This window comes from Oryctolagus cuniculus, chromosome 13 (genome assembly GCF_051225735.1).
Source record: "Oryctolagus cuniculus isolate XC-2025 breed Fujian yellow rabbit chromosome 13, ASM5122573v1, whole genome shotgun sequence".
NCBI lineage: Eukaryota > Metazoa > Chordata > Mammalia > Lagomorpha > Leporidae > Oryctolagus > Oryctolagus cuniculus.
Window position 1 is genome coordinate 24279150 of NC_142879.1, and position 17743 is coordinate 24296892.

The window sequence follows — 17743 nt, forward strand, 5'->3', positions numbered from 1 at the left end:
TCTAGGCCCAAGAAATGGCCATAGTGGAGGAAAAACAGTATGTTTATACGCAGTTGCTGAGCCTGCAAAGCAAACTGACAAAAAGTAGTTAAACAGGAAAATATATACAAAGTTTATATGAAATTAGAAGTTTTACACGGGAGCTGGCAGTGTGGCGCAGTGGGTTAAGCCACCACCTGTAATGATAGCATCACGTACAGGAGTCAGTTCCAGTCCCAACCACTCTGCTTCCAATTCAGCTCCCTGGTGTGGGGAGCAACTGAGACTAGACTAAGTTACTGGAATTAAGACTTATTCTATGCATCTGCTCTCCCACAATATGGCGCTGAGAGGGAGCAAACAACTTCTACGTAGCTGTCTCATCAGTTTGACTGATAAGCTGCAGGAGCTGATCCTGCTCCTGATTGGAGGAGAGCAGCGTGCTCGGCGTGTGGGTAGCAGAGCATGGATTGGTGGAAGAGGACTATAAAGGAGGAGAGAGACAACATGCACCAGGAACACCTGAGGAACATCTGAGCAGCCCCTCTGAGAGCCGGCCCGCGGTGTGCCGCTCCTCCGTGGAAGCCGGGGAAAGCGGCTTTCTTGCTGTGTCCCAGCTAACCCGGGACAGCGTCGTTCCTCCACGAGTGAGGGACCGGCAGCTAACCCGGGAAGAGCCGGGCAGAAAGAACAGCACAGGGTCCGGTGTCGTTCTTCCATGAATGGGGGAGCAACACCCTGGAAAAGTAGATGATGGCCCAAGTGTGAGTCCCCCAACCCATGTGGGAGACCCAGACAGAGCTCCTGGCTGGTAATCGTACCAAGAGGATGTTGGAGGAAGGAGGTGAATTTCATAGTCTTGAGAATAATGAGGCTGAAGTCAGGAGCTTTCCTAGGCCATAACAGAGAGCTGGATCAGAAGTGGAGCAGCTGGGACTTGAACTGGCTCCATAAGGGATGCTGGCACTGCAGGCAGTGGTTTACCCACTATGCCACAGAGTTGGCCCTAATTTATTTACTTACTTAAAAGGCAGAGTTACTGAGAGAGAGACAGACAGACAGAAAGACATCTTCCATCTGCTGTTTCATTTCCCAAATGGGTGCAATAGCCAGGGCTGAGCCAGGCTGAAGCCTGGAGCCAGGAGCTTCATCTGGGTCTCACACAGGGGTGGCAAGGGCCCAGGGACTTGGAACATCTTTTTTTTTAAATTTATTTTATTTGAAATGCAGAGTTTCAGAGAGAGGTAGAGACACAGAGAGAGGTCTTCCATCCACTGGTTCACTCCCCAGATGGCCGCAATGGCCAGAGCTGCGCTGATCCGAAGCCAGGAGTCAGGAGCTTCTTTTGGGTCTCCCATGCGTGCAGGGGTCCAAGGACCTGGGTCATCTTCTACTGCTTTCCCAGGACACAGCAGAGAGCTGGATCAGAAGAGGAGCAGCCGGGACTAGAACTGGCGCCCATATGGGATGCTGGTGCTTCAGGCCAGGGCTTTAACCCACTGTGCCACAGCGCCGGCCCCTACTTAGACCATCTTCCACTGCATTCCTGGATGCATCAGCAGGGAGCTGGATCGGAATTAGAGCAGTGGGGACTTGAACCGCTGCCCACATGGGATGCCAGCATTGCTTGTAGCAGCTTAACCCACTGCACCACAGCGCCAGTCCACATTTGTCTTTCAATTCCATTCTCCATGGACTTTTTAAAGCACCCTGGTTGGCCGGTGCCACGGCTCACTAGGCTAATCTTCCGCCTTGCGGCGCCAGCACACCAGGTTCCCAGTCGGGGCGCCGGATTCTGTCCCGGTTGCCCCTCTTCCAGGCCAGCTCTCTGCTGTGGCCAGGGAGTGCAGTGGAGGATGGCCCAAGTCCTTGGGCCCTGCACCCCATGGGAGACCAGGAGAAACACCTGGCTCCTGCCTTTGGATCAGCGTGGTGCGCCAGCTGCAGCGCGCCGGCAGCAGCGGCCATTGGAGGGTGAACCAATGGCAAAAGGAAGACCTTTCTCTCTCTCTCTCTCCCTGTCCACTCTGCCTGTAAAAAAAAAAAAAAAAAAAAAAAAAAAGGCACTCTGGTGCCCATCATCAGGCTTCCACAGCTCTCTGCTCTGCCCTTTCACCTGACTTACCCCCTCCACTTGAGGATATAAATGGTCTACTTGCACCCACTGGCCAGCACGTCCAGGAGGAGGCCCGTTATGGGGATCAGAGGTCAAGGTCCTACAGGCTGGAAATCACCAGTGAGCTGGTGCACTGTGAGCGTCACGTTGAGCTGTGTGCTTTCCCACATGCTCAGCTTTTCAAGCAATGAGGCTGGAGCTCATCAGCCTGGTGATGTGGAGGAACTACCTCATTCTTCAGGTGGTAAAGTTATTTGGCTGCATGCCGGGGTCTCTTCTAATTGTCACACCCCTTCCCAATCCCAGCAAACACAAAGAGACGCATCCCAGCGCGTCACCTACTTGGCTGAACTGTGCACCTGGTAACCTCCCCTGACGCTTTCTTCATGGGTATTTTTTTCTCCACTTACACAAAGCGTGACTACAACATTCAACCACGCAAGGGACAAAAGCAGGAAAGCCCAATCTTGCTGGGGACTGAGGAACGGAGGCTATCGGGATGCTGGGGTCCGAATTCATTCATTGGAGCTCAAGGAGAACAAAGGACACCATTCTCTCTGTGTCCTCGTCTAAATTAAGACATACAGTAAGGAGAAGCCATCACACGCGTGAGAACCTTTCCCTCCTGCAGGCACTGGGACCGAGAGGGACAAATATGTTTATCCTGAACAGAATCACTTCCCAGCTGTTCACATTTGGCAGCTGTGAGCCAGAGGTAGCACGGGCTGTTGGTATCTTAGCCTCATCCCTACCTGCACAGACCCAGGAGGTCAAAAGGCATTTGCAGAAAAAGTCACGCTTAAGGAGGAAGATTTTTAATTTATTTACTTGAAAGTCAGAGTTACACAGAGAGGAGAGGCAGAGAGGTCTTCCATCTGCTGGTTCACTCCCTAATTGGCTGCAACGGCTGGAGCTGCACCGATCCAAAGCCAGGAGCCAGGAGCTTCTTCTGGGTCTCCCACACAGGTGCAGGGGCCCAAGGACTTGGGCCATCTTATACTGCTTCCCCAGGCCATAGCAGAGAGCTGGATGGGAAGAGGAGCAGCCGGGACTAGAACCGGCGTCCATTTGGGATGCTGGTGCTTCAGGCCAGGGCGTTAACCCACTGCACCACAGCACTGGCTCCAGAAGATATTTTTTTTAATGCTCAATATTGAAAAGCTTCATCTGTGTCTCCCACCTGTAAAGCAGGGGCCCAAGCACTTGGGCCATCTTCTGCTGCTAGCCCAGATGCATTTGCAGGGAGCTGGATGGGAAGTGGCGCAGCTGGGACTCGAACTGGCCCATATGGGATGCCAGCCACCACAGACTGTGGCTTCACCTGCTGCACCACAGCGCCAGCCTCATGCTATTCATCTTATACCTCCATCTTAAGCCATTACTGCAGTGTCCCTGGAGGGCAGAGGCTGGAGCAGCTCACCCCTCAGCTTAGCCACGTAGCTGCCATGTTTGTTCTTTCCGAGTCCCTTCTTGGTTGACAAGCTGCCTGTATTGCATGTATGCACGTATTGTCAGGCTTTCTTTTAAAAACAAAAAAAGTCTTATTTACTTGAAAGGCAGAGGGAGAGATCGATCTTCCATCCCCTGGTTCACTCCCCAGATGCCTGCAACAGCTGGGTCTGGGCCAGGCTGCAGCCAGGAACTCCAATCCAGGTCTCCCACATGGGTGGCAGGAGCCCAAGGACTTGGGCCATCCTCTGCTGCCTTCTCAGGCGCATGAGCAGGGAGCTGAATGGGAAGTGGAGCAGCGGGGGCTTGAACTGGCACTCGTATGGGATGCCAGTGTTGCAGGCGGCAGCTTAAACCACTGTACAACACCCACCTCGGAGTCCCCGTTTTTCTCCATTTGCCTCTACCCATTTTATCTATGCATGTAGGTAACCCCGCACTGCCACAGGCTGGGTTCTGTTCTATCTCATCTCCAACTCTGTCCCAGGAAGCACCCTCTGAGGTGGAGGCTGTCACCACCCACATTTGAAAGCATGAGCTGAAGGTTGGGTGCTGAGCCTGAGATACCCCCCAATACAGGTTTCCTCTGCTGTAACACCTGTCACCCCCACAGATATCCAAGGCCGTCCTCACCTCTGGGGCCTGGGTCAAGGGGGACTGAGCAAATCTGTTGATGCTCGTGCTGCTTGCTGTGTGCTGGGTAATAAACTGTCTGTCTGAGAAGTCTTGTGTCTGGCTGGCATCCACTGAACCGGCAGGGTACCTTCTTAGCTTCCCCGGGGATAAAAATCACAGGTCCTTCTCATGTGTTTTGTATTTTATTTGAAAGGGAGAGACAGAGCAAGATATATATATTTTTTTAAGATTTACTTATTTATTTTAAAGCAGAGTTACAGGCAGATCTTCCACCTGTTGGTTCATTCCCCAAATGGCTGCAATAGCCAAGGCTGGGCCAGGCCAAAGCGAGGTTCTTGCAGGTCTCCCACGTAGGTGCAGGGGCCCAAACACTTGGATCATCTTTCGCTGCTTTCCCAGGCTCATTAGGAAGGAGCTGGATCAGAAGTGGAGCAGCCAAGGCTTCAGCCAGTGCTCTGATAATGGGATGCCAGCATTGCAAGGGGTGGCTTAACCTGTTGTACCACAATGCTTGGCAACCCCCTCCCTTTTCTTTTTAAAAAAATTTATTTATTTATTTTTTTATTTTTTGACAGGCAGAGTGGACAGTGAGAGAGAGAGACAAGAGAGAAAGGTCTTCCTTTGCCGTTGGTTCACCCTCCAATGGCCGCCACGGCCAGCGCACCGCGCTGATCCGATGGCAGGAGCCAGGAGCCAGGTGCTTTTCCTGGTCTCCCATGGGGTGCAGGGCCCAAGCACCTGGGCCATCCTCCACTGCACTCCCTGGCCACAGCAGAGAGCTGGCCTGGAAGAGGGGCAACCGGGACAGAATCCGGCGCCCCAACCGGGACTAGAACCCGGTGTGCTGGCGCCGCAAGGCGGAAGATTAGCCTAGTGAGCCGCGGCGCCGGCCTAAAAAAATTTATTTGAAAGGCAAAGTAGTATGGAGAGGAAGAGAAATCTTCCATCCTCTGGTTCATTCCGCAAATGCAGGAGTCTCATTCCCCAAACAGCCGGGGCTGGGCCAGGCCAAAGCCAGGAGCCTGGAACTCCATCCTGACTTCCATAGGTGTGGCAAGGCCCCAAATACTTGGGCCACCATCCCTGCCTTACAAGGGACATAAGCAGGGAGCTGGGACTCAAACGAACACTCCAATATGGGATACCAGGGTTGTGAGAGGCAGCTTAACCCACTGTGCCACACTGCCAGGCCTTTTATGAACAAACGTCAACACACTTCACTTGAGGCGAAAGGTGTGGCGTTCCTCCCAGACCCATTCCTGCTGCCTGGGCAGAGAGCAGGAAGGGAGCATGCCTCCTAATTCCATGCAGCAGGAAGGTCACGGTGTGCGCTGTGGCCTTTCAGAGGGTCCTGAATGCCAAAGAGAACTCAGTAACACCCTTCTCCCAAAAACCTCCTGACCCACAGTTCAGAGAACTCCTACACCCTAGCTGGACCTCACACGAGAACCCTCCAGTTCTTATACTTCAGTCAACCCATTTCATCTACAGAGGAGGCCCCAATAGCGAAATCCATGGAGAAAAACTACCTCTGTGATCTAAAAGCTTGGATTTAGAATATCCCCAGGCACCCTTGCAGGCAGAGACGGCAGACAGCCAGGTTTGGCGTTTATACAGAAACTTTAATTGTAAACCAGGGAGCAGCCAAGCTGAGATAGCGGAAGCACCTCAGTACTCCTCCCCCTCCTCAGCCTCCGCCTCCACGGAGTCCACGCCCACCTCCTCGTAATCCTTCTCCAGGGCAGCCAGGTCCTCGCGAGCCTCAGAGAACTCCCCTTCCTCCATGCCTTCGCCCACGTACCAGTGCACGAAGGCCCGCTTGGCGTACATGAGGTCGAACTTGTGGTCCAGGCGGGCCCAGGCCTCGGCGATGGCCGTGGTGTTGCTCAGCATGCACACGGCCCGCTGCACCTTGGCCAGGTCGCCCCCGGGCACCACGGTGGGGGGCTGGTAGTTGATGCCCACCTGCCGGAGGAAGAGGAGGAAGCATCAGTGAAGTGTCTACCAAAGCAGAATGGCGGCCGCCTGCCCTCACAGGAGGACGGTAGGCGCCCGCTGATGACCAGGGAGCCCAGCGTCCTGCGAGGCCGGGTGTGGGAGACGGTGTCACTGGCCGTGTACTTGGAGGATCTTCCTCTCCACAGGTGGGGATGGGGTCTGCAGCTGAAGCGTCCCCCTCAGATGCAGCAGAGCAAGGGTGCCTCCACTCTCGGGAGCTCTGTCGCAGTACAGCCATCACCAGTCACCAGTGCAGTCAGCGCTCCTGACCTACTGAACTGCACAGCCGAGTCCTGCCCACCTTGCACGTGCTCAGAACCCAGACCCCAGGTGACAGTCGGGCAAAATCAGCTCACACAAAACCCGTTTTATAACAAAGTACTGACTAGTTCATGTGATTTTTGCAACCCCTGCCTCTGAAAGCCACTGGCAACACAAGATGGCCCTGCCAGCCCAGGAGATCAGAATCCAAAGTGCAGCTTCTGCTTCTACATCACAGCGAGGCCGAGGACCGGTAGGCAGGGGCTGTCTGTCTGTCTGCAACCAGGCTCTCTCCAGGAAGATCACACCCTGCTGATGCCCCAAACACGCCTTCACTGGCATGTGCCAAGGCGACAGGTCAACAGTCACAGGTCACATAAAGGGTGCTACTATGGTGGCAGGAGGTGGTGTCAGTGCTTAAATTGGGGTTGGGGACAGACCAAGGTTCAAACCAAAGGGGAGGCATCCAGTGGGGATCGGCAGCTGCTCTGGCTGCAGGGTACAAAGTCAGCAGACCTCCTGAGTCAAGGGCAAGAAGGTACAAATGCTCGGCTTCCCAGGCCACACGGCTCTGGTCACCACTTCTCAGCCCTGCTACTGTCCTGCAAGAGCTGCCGCAGACAACACCTATGTGTACCCGCGTGGCTGTGCTCCCACAAAACCGCTGCCAGTCAGGAAGCCGGCTCACCAACCACGCAAGCCCCTGAGCTAAGGGAGCTGACACTGAGAGGAAGAAACCCCAGAGAGGAACCCACTGCCGTGGTGGAACCAGAGCAAGGCCAAGGCCAGGCCGGCCCAGGACAGGCAGGATGCACGGGACTCGGTGACCCACAAGGGGAAAAGCTGGGAGGTGCGAGGCTTCTGCCACGCTCCATCATCGGGAAACGGCCACATGTTTTGCGCTTCAGGAAAACCCAGCCTAGAATTTCTAAGCTTACAAAGAGAGAAATAAAGGTGTGGCCACTTTTTCTTTTTCTTTCTTATTTGACAGGCAGAGATAGACAGTGAGAGAGAGAAGACAGAGAGAAAGGTCTTCCTTCCGTTGGTTCACTCCCCAGATGGCTGCTACGGGCAGCGCGCTGCACCGATCCAAAGCCAGGAGCCAGGTGCTTCTCCTGGTCTCCCACGCGGGCGCAGGGCCCAAGTACTTGCGCCATCCTCCACTGCCCTCCCGGGCCACAGAAGAGAGCTGGACTGGAAGAGGAGCAACAGACATTAGAACCCGGTGCCCATATGGGATGCCAGCACCACAGGTGGAGGATTAATCAAGTGAGCCACAGCACTGGCCCCAGTGTGGCCATTTTTATCACTAATGGCTCTTGATGGGTTGTTAAACCAAAACACTCCACAGGACAGGACTTGGAAATTCTTTCTAGGACAATTAAGCGGCAGCAGGCTGTAGAAATACTCAGAATTAAAACACACACACTCACTACACCTAACACTAAAATGCTCCTAAAAACCCTTCTAAGTTTAACCTGCGTTTCCCACAGTAATGCTACCACCCAGAAAAGGACAAAAAAACTCTTCAGAAAACAGCCTATTCTGTTACACATACACACACACTGACCACATACAGTTGTGATGATCAGAAAGTAAGACCGACAGATGTCACAGAATACATGACCATTCTGGTTCACTAATGCATGACCTGAGCCTGGCCGACACCCATGGGGTGGTCTCCCAGTTGGGCATGGGTGTGGACGTGGGGACAGCATTCTCCCGGAGATCTGCTGCCCGCTAATGGGGTGACACCTCCCGGCACCCAGGCCTACCTTAAAGCCGGTTGGGCACCAGTCCACAAACTGGATGGTGCGCTTGGTCTTGATGGTGGCGATGGCCGCGTTGACATCCTTCGGGACCACGTCGCCCCTGTACAGCATGCAGCAGGCCATGTACTTGCCGTGGCGAGGGTCGCACTTCACCATCTGATTGGCCGGCTCGAAGCAGGCATTGGTGATCTCGGCCACAGACAGCTGCTCGTGGTAGGCCTTCTCCGCCGAGATGACTGGGGCGTAGGTGGCCAGCGGGAAGTGGATGCGGGGGTACGGCACCAGGTTGGTCTGGAACTCCGTTAAGTCCACGTTCAGGGCCCCGTCAAATCGCAAGGAGGCCGTGATGGACGACACGATCTGCCCAATCAGGCGGTTAAGGTTGGTGTACGTGGGACGCTCGATGTCTAGGTTGCGCCGACAGATGTCGTAGATGGCTTCGTTGTCCACCATGAAGGCACAGTCGGAATGTTCCAGGGTCGTGTGGGTGGTCAGGATGGAGTTGTACGGCTCCACCACGGCCGTGGAAACCTGCGGCGCTGGGTAGATAGCAAACTCCAGCTTGGACTTCTTGCCATAGTCCACCGACAGCCGCTCCATGAGCAGAGACGCGAACCCGGAGCCGGTGCCGCCCCCAAAGCTGTGGAAGATGAGGAAGCCCTGCAGCCCCGTGCACAGGTCCGCCTGCGAGAAACGACACAGCGTGAGCCAGGCCGAGCAGGCCGCGCCGCCCACCTGCCCCGAGCCGGGCTCACTTCTCTCAGCCTCTGCAAGTTAACACAGACTCAGACCGTCCGCGGTGAACACGTGTTACAGCCGAAGCAAAGAAACACACGGTAAGACCCACGGTGAGTCCCATGTGCACCCTCCGCGGAGGCCTCGGCAGACTCAGTCAGGCTCTTGATCCTGGCCTGAGTTTTGGGGAGCCACCTCCCCTGCCAACCCAAGGCTGTGCGGGACGAGGGCACCCCTTACCAGTTTGCGGATGCGGTCCAGCACCAGGTCCACGATCTCCTTGCCGATGGTGTAATGGCCCCTGGCGTAATTGTTGGCCGCGTCTTCCTTCCCGGTGATCAGCTGCTCCGGGTGGAACAGCTGCCTGTACGTTCCCGTGCGCACTTCGTCTGCAGAGAGACCAGGGAGGCCGGGGCCTGCTGTACTGACCGAGACGGCGCGGCCGGCCCTGCTCAGTTCCACAAAGCACATGCTGTGCCTTGTAGCCCCCAGCACAAGTGTCTCAGAAAACGTCTGTGATGCAAAACCACCCACGCAATTCATGGATCTCTCGACGGGTGAGGTCAACTCACCGTAGGAATCCCAGAGTTCCCTGCTGCTGTGAAGGGACAGCAGCTCTCACCCCTCACACGGGGACCGATTTCTTTCAAGGAGTAATTTAAAACTCCTGCACAGCACAGGCAGTGCCCAGGTCAGTGTGACTTTGGCTGGGCAGTCCTGTCAGGGTTGCCCAGGTGCTCTGGGCCTCCCAGGCAGTGACACTGTCATCCCCTGGCACACCCATCTCTCTGCAGCCCTCCTTCAAACGACCTTGGGCTCTAAGCTGGGAGAACCACACGAATGCTCTACGCTGACCTTGTCATGTGGGAGATGCACCTCAAGACTCTCACGTACCAGCACACAGAGCACGGTGGCAGGGAGGGAACCAGCACACAGAAGTCTGGTCTGCAGCTGTCTGGTCTGGTCTACAGAAGCCACCTGACCAAGGCCAAGGCAGCCCCCGGCACATCTCTCCGCAGCCCACCGTGTGCCAGCAGAGCAGCTGTGGGTCAGGGGCTGCTGAGTTGCACAGTCAGACTGTCCATTGTGAACCTTTCGGTTTCTCACTTAACAACAGCATGGGCTCCTACAGCCGTTCTCTCCACAGGGGAGCCCACGCTGGGCGTCCCACCCCCTGGTGCCCGAGCACCTACCGACCACTGTGGGCTCCAGGTCCACAAACACGGCTCTGGGCACGTGCTTGCCCGCCCCCGTCTCACTGAAGAACGTGTTGAACGAGTCATCACCGCCACCAATGGTTTTGTCACTTGGCATCTGACCGTCGGGTTGAATGCCATGTTCAAGACAGTACAACTCCCAGCAGGCGTTGCCGATCTGGACGCCCGCCTGCCCCACGTGGATAGAGATACACTCGCGCTGGGAACCAGAACATAAACGTGAAACTCACTCATTGTCAGGCAAGCTGCAGCTACAGGGCATGTGAAACACTTTCATATTTTATAACTCTTCAGTTTCTAGGGTTTTTTCAACTTTTATTTTCTACAATGGTTAGGTCACCCTTGTATCCTTGCTCACCCTAGCTATTAAGTGCCAGAGTTAGCCCTAGAACCTAAATGTTTGCCATCACACAAAAATTACATTATTTTAAAAGTTGGTGGCCATGTGATATCTTTTTTTTTTTCTTTTTCTTTCTTTTTTTTTTTCTGACTGGCAGAGTGGACAGTGAGAGAGAGAGACAGAGAGAAAGGTCTTCCTTTGCCGTTGGTTCACCCTCCAATGGCCACTGCGGCCGGCGCACCGCGCTGATCCGATGGCAGGAGCCAGGTACTTATCCTGGTCTCCCATAGGGTGCAGGGCCCAAGGACTTGGGCCATCCTCCACTGCACTCCCGGGCCACAGCAGAGAGCTGGCCTGGAAGAGGGGCAACCGGGACAGAATCCGGCGCCCCGAAAGGGACTAGAACCGGGTGTGCCAGCGCCACAAGGCGGAGGATTAGCCTAGTGAGCCGCAGCGCCGGCCGGCCATGTAATATCACCAATTCCTGGGGCCAGCACTGTGGCATAGCAGGTAAAGCCGCTGCCTGCAACATCATTTCCCATCCCAGCTGTTCCATTTCTGATTCTGCTCCTTGCTAACAGCCTGGGAAAAGCAGTAGAAGATGACCCAAGTTTGGGCTCCTGTCACCCTCATAGGAGACCTGGATGAAACTATTGCTCCTGGCTTCAGCCTTGGCTGTTGCAGCCATGTGGGGAATGAACCAGCAGATGGAAAATCTCCCTCCCTCTCTCTCTTTCTCTCAATTAAATAATCTTTCAAAAAAAAAAAAAAATAGATGAGCTCGTTGTTATGGCCAGCCACAGTAATTCTCTGAATACACAGCATTTGTGAACTGTGCCTGATCAAAAGATAGATCATATAAATTAGGAGAGAAAGAATGGGCAAGGTCCCACGTGGTCACTATGTGTCTGCCACCTGCCCTTCCACATCCAGTCTGTCGTTTCAATCCCATTGTGTGCTTCGGGAGGCTGACATATGTGGTCAGCATCAGAGGGCGTCCCTGGCCTCTGGCCTCATACAGGCAGCAGCAGCCGACTAGACAGTGTGGTCAGGGGCCTGGTCCCTGGCTCCCTCCCTACATACTGGCTGGGACTCACTGAGAACCTTTATCAAAGCCCCAGTCTTTAGCATTTGGCACTCTTCATACAGCTGCCTTCTCAACTGCTAGTAACTACTTCCTCCTCCGACCTCCTCAAGCCCAGGAGCGCAACAGCTCCCAGGCATGAGGCATGCTGGGACCCAGAACTGTCCTTTGATGCTTTCTTATTTTATTACTCTTAATTAACTTATTTTTATTTATTTGAAAGGCAGAGATGAGAAACATCTTCCATCCACTGGTTCATCCCCCAAATGCCTCCAATAGCCAGGGCTGGGCCAGGTGGAATCCAGGATCCAGGACCTCCATTTGGATCTCCTCATGGTGGCCAGAAACCCAAGTATTTGGGCATCACCTACAGCTTCCCAGGTGTAGTAGCAGGAAGCTGGGTCAGAAGCACAGACTAGCTTGGACTCAAGCCAGGCACTCCAGCGTGGGACATGAATGTCCTAACTAGTATCTTCAGCCAAACAATAAATGCCTGCCCTCATGGTTTAACCCTATCCATATCTATGCTTCTTAGCTTCTCCTCAAGGCACCCATTTTGAATGGACCATCTGTTTCCTGCCAGGAGCCTGACTGGACATACACTAGCGATTTATTCAATTTTATTTTATTTTTAAAATGCTTTTATTTATTTGAAAGAGAGAAAGTTACCCAGAGAGAGGAAAGGCAGAGATAAAGAGAGGTTTTCCATCCACTGGTTCACCCCCCAGATGGCTGCAAAGGCCAGAGCTAGGCTGATCCGAAGCCAGGAGCTTCTTCTGGGTCTCCTACAGAGGTACAGGGGCCCATGGATTTGGGCCATCTTCTGCTGCTTTCCTAGGCCATTGCAGAGCTGGATCAGAAGTAGAGCAGCCAGGTCTCGAACTAACACCCATACAGGATGTTGGCACTGAAGAAGGTGGCTGGTTACCCGCCACACCACAGTGCCAGCCCCATTTTAAAAAATCTTTATTTGAAAGGCAGAGGAGGGACAGAAACAGAGAACAGAGATAGATCTTCCATCCACTTGTTCACTCTCCAAATGCCTCAAACAGCCAGGGCTGGGAGCCAGGCAAAGCCAGGAGCCCGGAACTCAATTCACATCTCCCTTGTGCAAGGCACTGACAGAAGCACTGGAGACATCTGCTGCCTCCAGGGAGTGCATTAGCAAGAAGCTGGAATTGGAAGCTCAGGCAGGACTCAAACCCAGGCACTAATATGGAATGTGGGTGTCCCAAGTAACATCTTAATTGCTGGATCAAATATCCACCCCGACTTGTGGATATTGTAAACCACAAATACTCAGAGAGATCAAATCAAATTTGAGGTGTTCACCCATTCAATTCTAATCTACAATCCTAAGAACTTGAAGTCCTATTTCCTACTGTATTTGCAGCAAATATCAGAGTCTGCAGAGGCATTCAAATATCAACATAATGCAATAATCTCAGTAGGAAGCATTTTTTTAAAGTAGAAAGAATTTTTTTTAAAAAACGATGTTTATCTACTTGAAAGACACAGAGAACAAGGAGAGATCTTCCATTCACTTGTTCACTCCCCAAATGGCTGCAACAGCCAGGGCAGGGCCAGGCCAAAGCCAGGAGCCAGGAACTGCATGCTGGTCTCCCACATGGGTGGCAGCAGCCCAAGTACTTGGACCATCTTCCACTGGTTTCCCAGGCTGATTAGCAGAGAGCTGAGCAGCCAGAACTTGAACTGGTGGCTCCAGCATGGGGTGCCGGGGTTATTAGTGGAAACTGAACCCACTGTGCCATGCCAGCCCACAGAAAGCTCTCTAATACAAAGGAACTCACTCCTCCAAGGGAGGAATCCACCAACATTCAGGGAAAAACCCTTTTGAGTCTACTTAACAACACCATTTTGAATCCATATTACTTTTTAAATAACTTACTCATTTATCTATAAGGCAGAGTTAAAAGAGAGAGGAAAAGACAGATCATTTTGCCTTACACTTAAATCCAGGTACCGTGTATTTCACAAGGTACCTTATTTGGCATTCTACTCAGCTTGCCCCAGTAATATCAAAGTAAGATCTGTGACATCTATAAATCCCCAATTTCTTCATTTATAAAATGAGGATGGAGAACAGCCATTTCCATCTCTAATCAGAGCATTCGGGAAAATTATTCTTTGCTTTTGAGACAGCCACTATAAGTTACCATTGCGACCCTCACCTGGGTCAATTTTAGATTTTACTTTATAGTTTTTATTTGTTAGAGATTTATTTATTTATTTGAAAGGCAGAGTCGAGAGAGAGGGAGAAAAAAAAAGCGAGCTTCCATCTGCTGGCTTACTCCCCAAAATGCCTGCAATGGCCAGGGGTGGGCCAGACTAAAGCCAGAAGCTTCATCCAGGTCTCCCACGTGGGTGCAGGGGCCCAAGCACTTGGGCCATCTTCTACTGCTTTCCCAGGACATTACCAGGGAGATGGATCAGAAGTGGAGCAGCCGGGACTAGATGGTGCCAGTGTTGGCTTCTTTATTTTTAAAAATATTTAGTTGAAAAGGCAGACAGAAAGATACATGTATTTATTTGAAAGGCAGTTAGAGAGAGGGATTTGGTTCACACCCCAAATGGCTGCCACATCTAAGACTGAGCTAAGCTGAAGCCAGGAGCCAGGAACTTTATTCCAGGTATCCCACATAGGTAGCTGGAATACTTGGGCCATCCTCTGCTGCCTTCCCAGGGGGCTGCCAGTTTGAGTCCCAACTGCTCCACTTCCAATCCAGCTTTCTGCTGTGACCTGGGAGGGCAGTGAAAGATGGCCCAAGTGCTTTGGCCCCTGTACTTGTGTGGGAGACCCGGAGGAAGCTCCTGGCTCTGGATTGGCACAGCTCCAGCCATTGTGGCCATCTGGGGAGTGAACCAGCGGATGGAAGACCTCTCTCTTGCTCTGCCTCTCTGTCTTTCAGATAAATAAATAAATCTTTAAAAAGAACTTACTGAAAGGGCCAGGAATGTGGCATAATTCGTAAGCTACCACCTGAAATTCCAGCATCCCATCTGGGCACTGGTTCGAGTCCCAACTGCTCCATTGTTGATTAGCTCCCTGCTAATGCACCTGGGAAAGCAGTGAAGATGGCCCAAGTCCTTAGGCCCCTGCTACCCATGTAGGAGACTCGGATGAAGCTCCTGGTTCATGGCTTCCGCCTGGTCCAGCCATGGCTGTTGCAGCCTTTTGGGGAGCAAACCAGTGGATGGAAGATCTCTATCTTTCCCTTTCTCTCCCTGTAAGTCTGTGTTTCAACTAAATAAATCTTTTTTAAAAAATTATTTGAAATTAGACAAAAGAGACAGTGAACTCCCATGTCCTGGTTCACTCCACAACTGCCTAGGAGCCAGAAACTCAATCCAGATCTCCCATGTGGGCAGCAGGAGTCCAGTTACCTCTCAGGGTTTGTATGAGTCAGGATTCAGCAGTCAGAAGCCAGAACTGGGTATAGAACCTGTATACTCTGATGTGGGACACGAGCTTGTTAACCGGCATCTTAACTGCTAAACCCTCACTCTGCAATTTTACCTTTCTTTAGTAAGCTCTCATCTCAGTAAACACCATTTGCAGGGCAGGCATCTGGCACAGTGCTACTAAAAGGGATGCTCGCATCCCATTATCTGAGTTCCTGGTTTGAGTCCCCACGACACTGCTTCTGATCCAGCTTCCCACCACTCTGCACCCTGGGAGGCTGCCAAGTGATAGCTCAAGTACCTGGGTCCCTGCCACCCATGTGGCAGTTCCCGACTGAGTTCTAGGCTCTGGGGTTTGGCCCGCCCCATCCCTGGCTGTTGCTGCGATTTGGGGAGTGAACTAACAGACGGAACGTTTCTGTCTCTCTTCTCTGCTATGGAGAGAACACTGCTGGGATTGTTTGAGTTGCAAGCTGACAAACTAGGATTACTCAGACTTGGGTAGCTATTTATGATCCCGTGTGCTGCTTTTAAATGAGTAACTTTTTACTTTAAAGATTTATTTATTTATACAGAGAGGTAGAGGCGAAGAGAGAGGTCTTCCATCTGCTGGTTCACTCCCCAAATGGCCAGAACAGCTGGAACTGGGCCAATCCAAAACCAGGAGCTTCTTCTGGGTCTCCCAGTGGGTGCAAGGGCCCAAGGACTTAGGCCATCTTCTGCTTTCCCAGGCCATAGCAGAGAGCAGGATCGGAACTGGAACAACCAGGACTAGAACCAGCACTCACATGGAATGCCAGCACTGCAGGAGGAGGCTTTACCTGCTATGCTCAGCACCGCCCCAATGAATAAGCTTTTTAAAAGCTTCTCAAGGGCCGGCGCCGTGGCTCACTTGGCTAATCCACTGCCTTCGGTGCCAGAATCCCATATGTGCACTGGGTTCTAGTCCTGGTTGCTCCTCTTCCAGTCCAGCTCTCTGCTGTGGCCTGGGAAAGCAGTGGAGGATGGCCCAGGTGCTTGGGCGCTTGCACCCGCATGGGAGACCAGAAGGAAGTACCTGGCTCCTGGCTTTGGATCGGCATAGCTCTGGCCGTAGCAGCCATTTGGGGGGTGAACCAACGGAAGGAAGACCTTTCTCTCTTTCTCCGCCTCTCACTGTCTATAACTCTACCTGTCGAATAAATAAATAAAAAACCTTAAAAAAAAATCTTCTCAAAGGTGGGCATTTGACACTGGTTAAGATGCCAGCTGGCTTCCCATATCCAAATGTCTGGATTTGAGTTTTGATTCTGCTCCCAGCTCCAGCTTCCTGGGAGGCAGCAGGGGACAGCTCAAGTACTCTGTCTCCTGATGCACACGTGGGAGACCGGCTGCCACCAAAGCTCCTAGCTTCAGGCTTCAGGCATGGCCCAGCACCCGCTGTCGTGGCCATTTGGGGAGTGAACCAGCAAACGGAAGATCTTTTGTCTTTCAAACAAAACGGAGAATACAACTTTTTAGAACTTCTCAGTTGAATTTTTGTTTTAAAAGACCTGAAAAAGGGCAGAATTAGAGCGAGATCTTGCACCTGCTGCTTCACTCCCAAAATGGCTGCAATGGCCAGGGCTGGGCCAGGCCGAAGCCAGGGGCCTGGAACTACCTGGGCAGGACTTGGGCCACCTTCCACTGTCTTCCAGAGCACGGGCAGGGAGCTGGATCGGCAGTGGAGCAGCCACGACCGGAAGTGGCGCTCACCGAGGCTGCCAGTCCCAAGGCGGGGCGGCCTAACCGCCGGCGCCACCACAGCAGCCGCTCAGCGGAAATTTCCAACAGGAAAATCAGCCATGGCTACATGCACAAAGGCACTTCGGGCCCCTCTAGGAGCAGGGATAAGCGCCCTCCAGGCTGCACAGCCCACCGCTACTTCCAGAGACTGACAACCCTGACCCTGCCTAACTCCATCTGCGCCACGGGCATCACTTTTAAAAAATAAAAAATTCCCTCCCTCTCCCACCCCGGCTGCGTCGGGCGCTTAGCCGCCGACTCCCAGGGCAATCCGCCTTCATCCGGTCGCCGCTGCCCTCAGACCCGAGAGCACCATGGACACCCTGGGCCGCCCGCGTCCTGCCCCGGCCTCCTCTCCCACCCTCCTCTCTGGCCGCCCCAAGTGGCGGGCTGTTCCGCCCGCCGGCCTGGGCCCGTCCCCGGGACCCTACCATGGTGAACTTCGCCGCTGCCGCCTGACGCCGCTACTGGACTTCAACTGCCGCTACTGGACTTCAACTGCCGCCGGAGCCACCAGGGCGCATGCGCGCCCAACAGCCCGTGGCCGCCTCGCACTGTCCCGGATTCGCTGGGGGGCAGTCATTGGTCTGGAGCCCCTCAAGGCGGGCCAAGGCTCCAGATCCTGCTTCCTATTGGCTGATGCTCGGCCAGCAGATCTGTGGCGCCTTCTGATTGGGTGTGGGTTTGGCGGGAAGGGCGCGGAGTGGCCGACAGCTGCACAGACCCGGGGCCTTCCGGGGGCATCCTCTGACGGTGAGGATGGAAGAGCTGTGGTGGAGCTTGGGGCAGTGCCGGGCACCCAAGCCCCAGGTGTGCGATGACTGAAGTAGGAGGAAGTGGGCTGTCCACCCGCTCCCCAGGCACCACAGGGCTGTTCGCCTCCACGCTCCTTGTTCGGTCTTTGCAGACATGGCCGCCTCCAAGAGGTCTACATCCCTGTCGACCCAGTCCTGGCACCCTGCTCTCTGT

At 53.5% G+C, this 17743-nt stretch overlaps 1 protein-coding gene across 1 annotated transcript; it reads right to left on the bottom strand.

The window, feature by feature from the left end:
* Window positions 1-5787: 5787 nt before the first annotated feature.
* On the bottom strand, window positions 5788-17352 carry LOC100350027 (tubulin alpha-3 chain). The gene is made up of 5 exons (XM_008268468.4): window positions 17206-17352; window positions 10140-10362; window positions 9187-9335; window positions 8215-8895; window positions 5788-6145 (listed from the first exon to the last, which is right to left on the bottom strand). Exons 1-5 carry the CDS (start codon window positions 17206-17208, stop codon window positions 5849-5851), a joined length of 1353 nt encoding a protein of 450 aa, XP_008266690.1. The 5' UTR covers window positions 17209-17352; the 3' UTR covers window positions 5788-5848.
* Window positions 17353-17743: the final 391 nt, after the last annotated feature.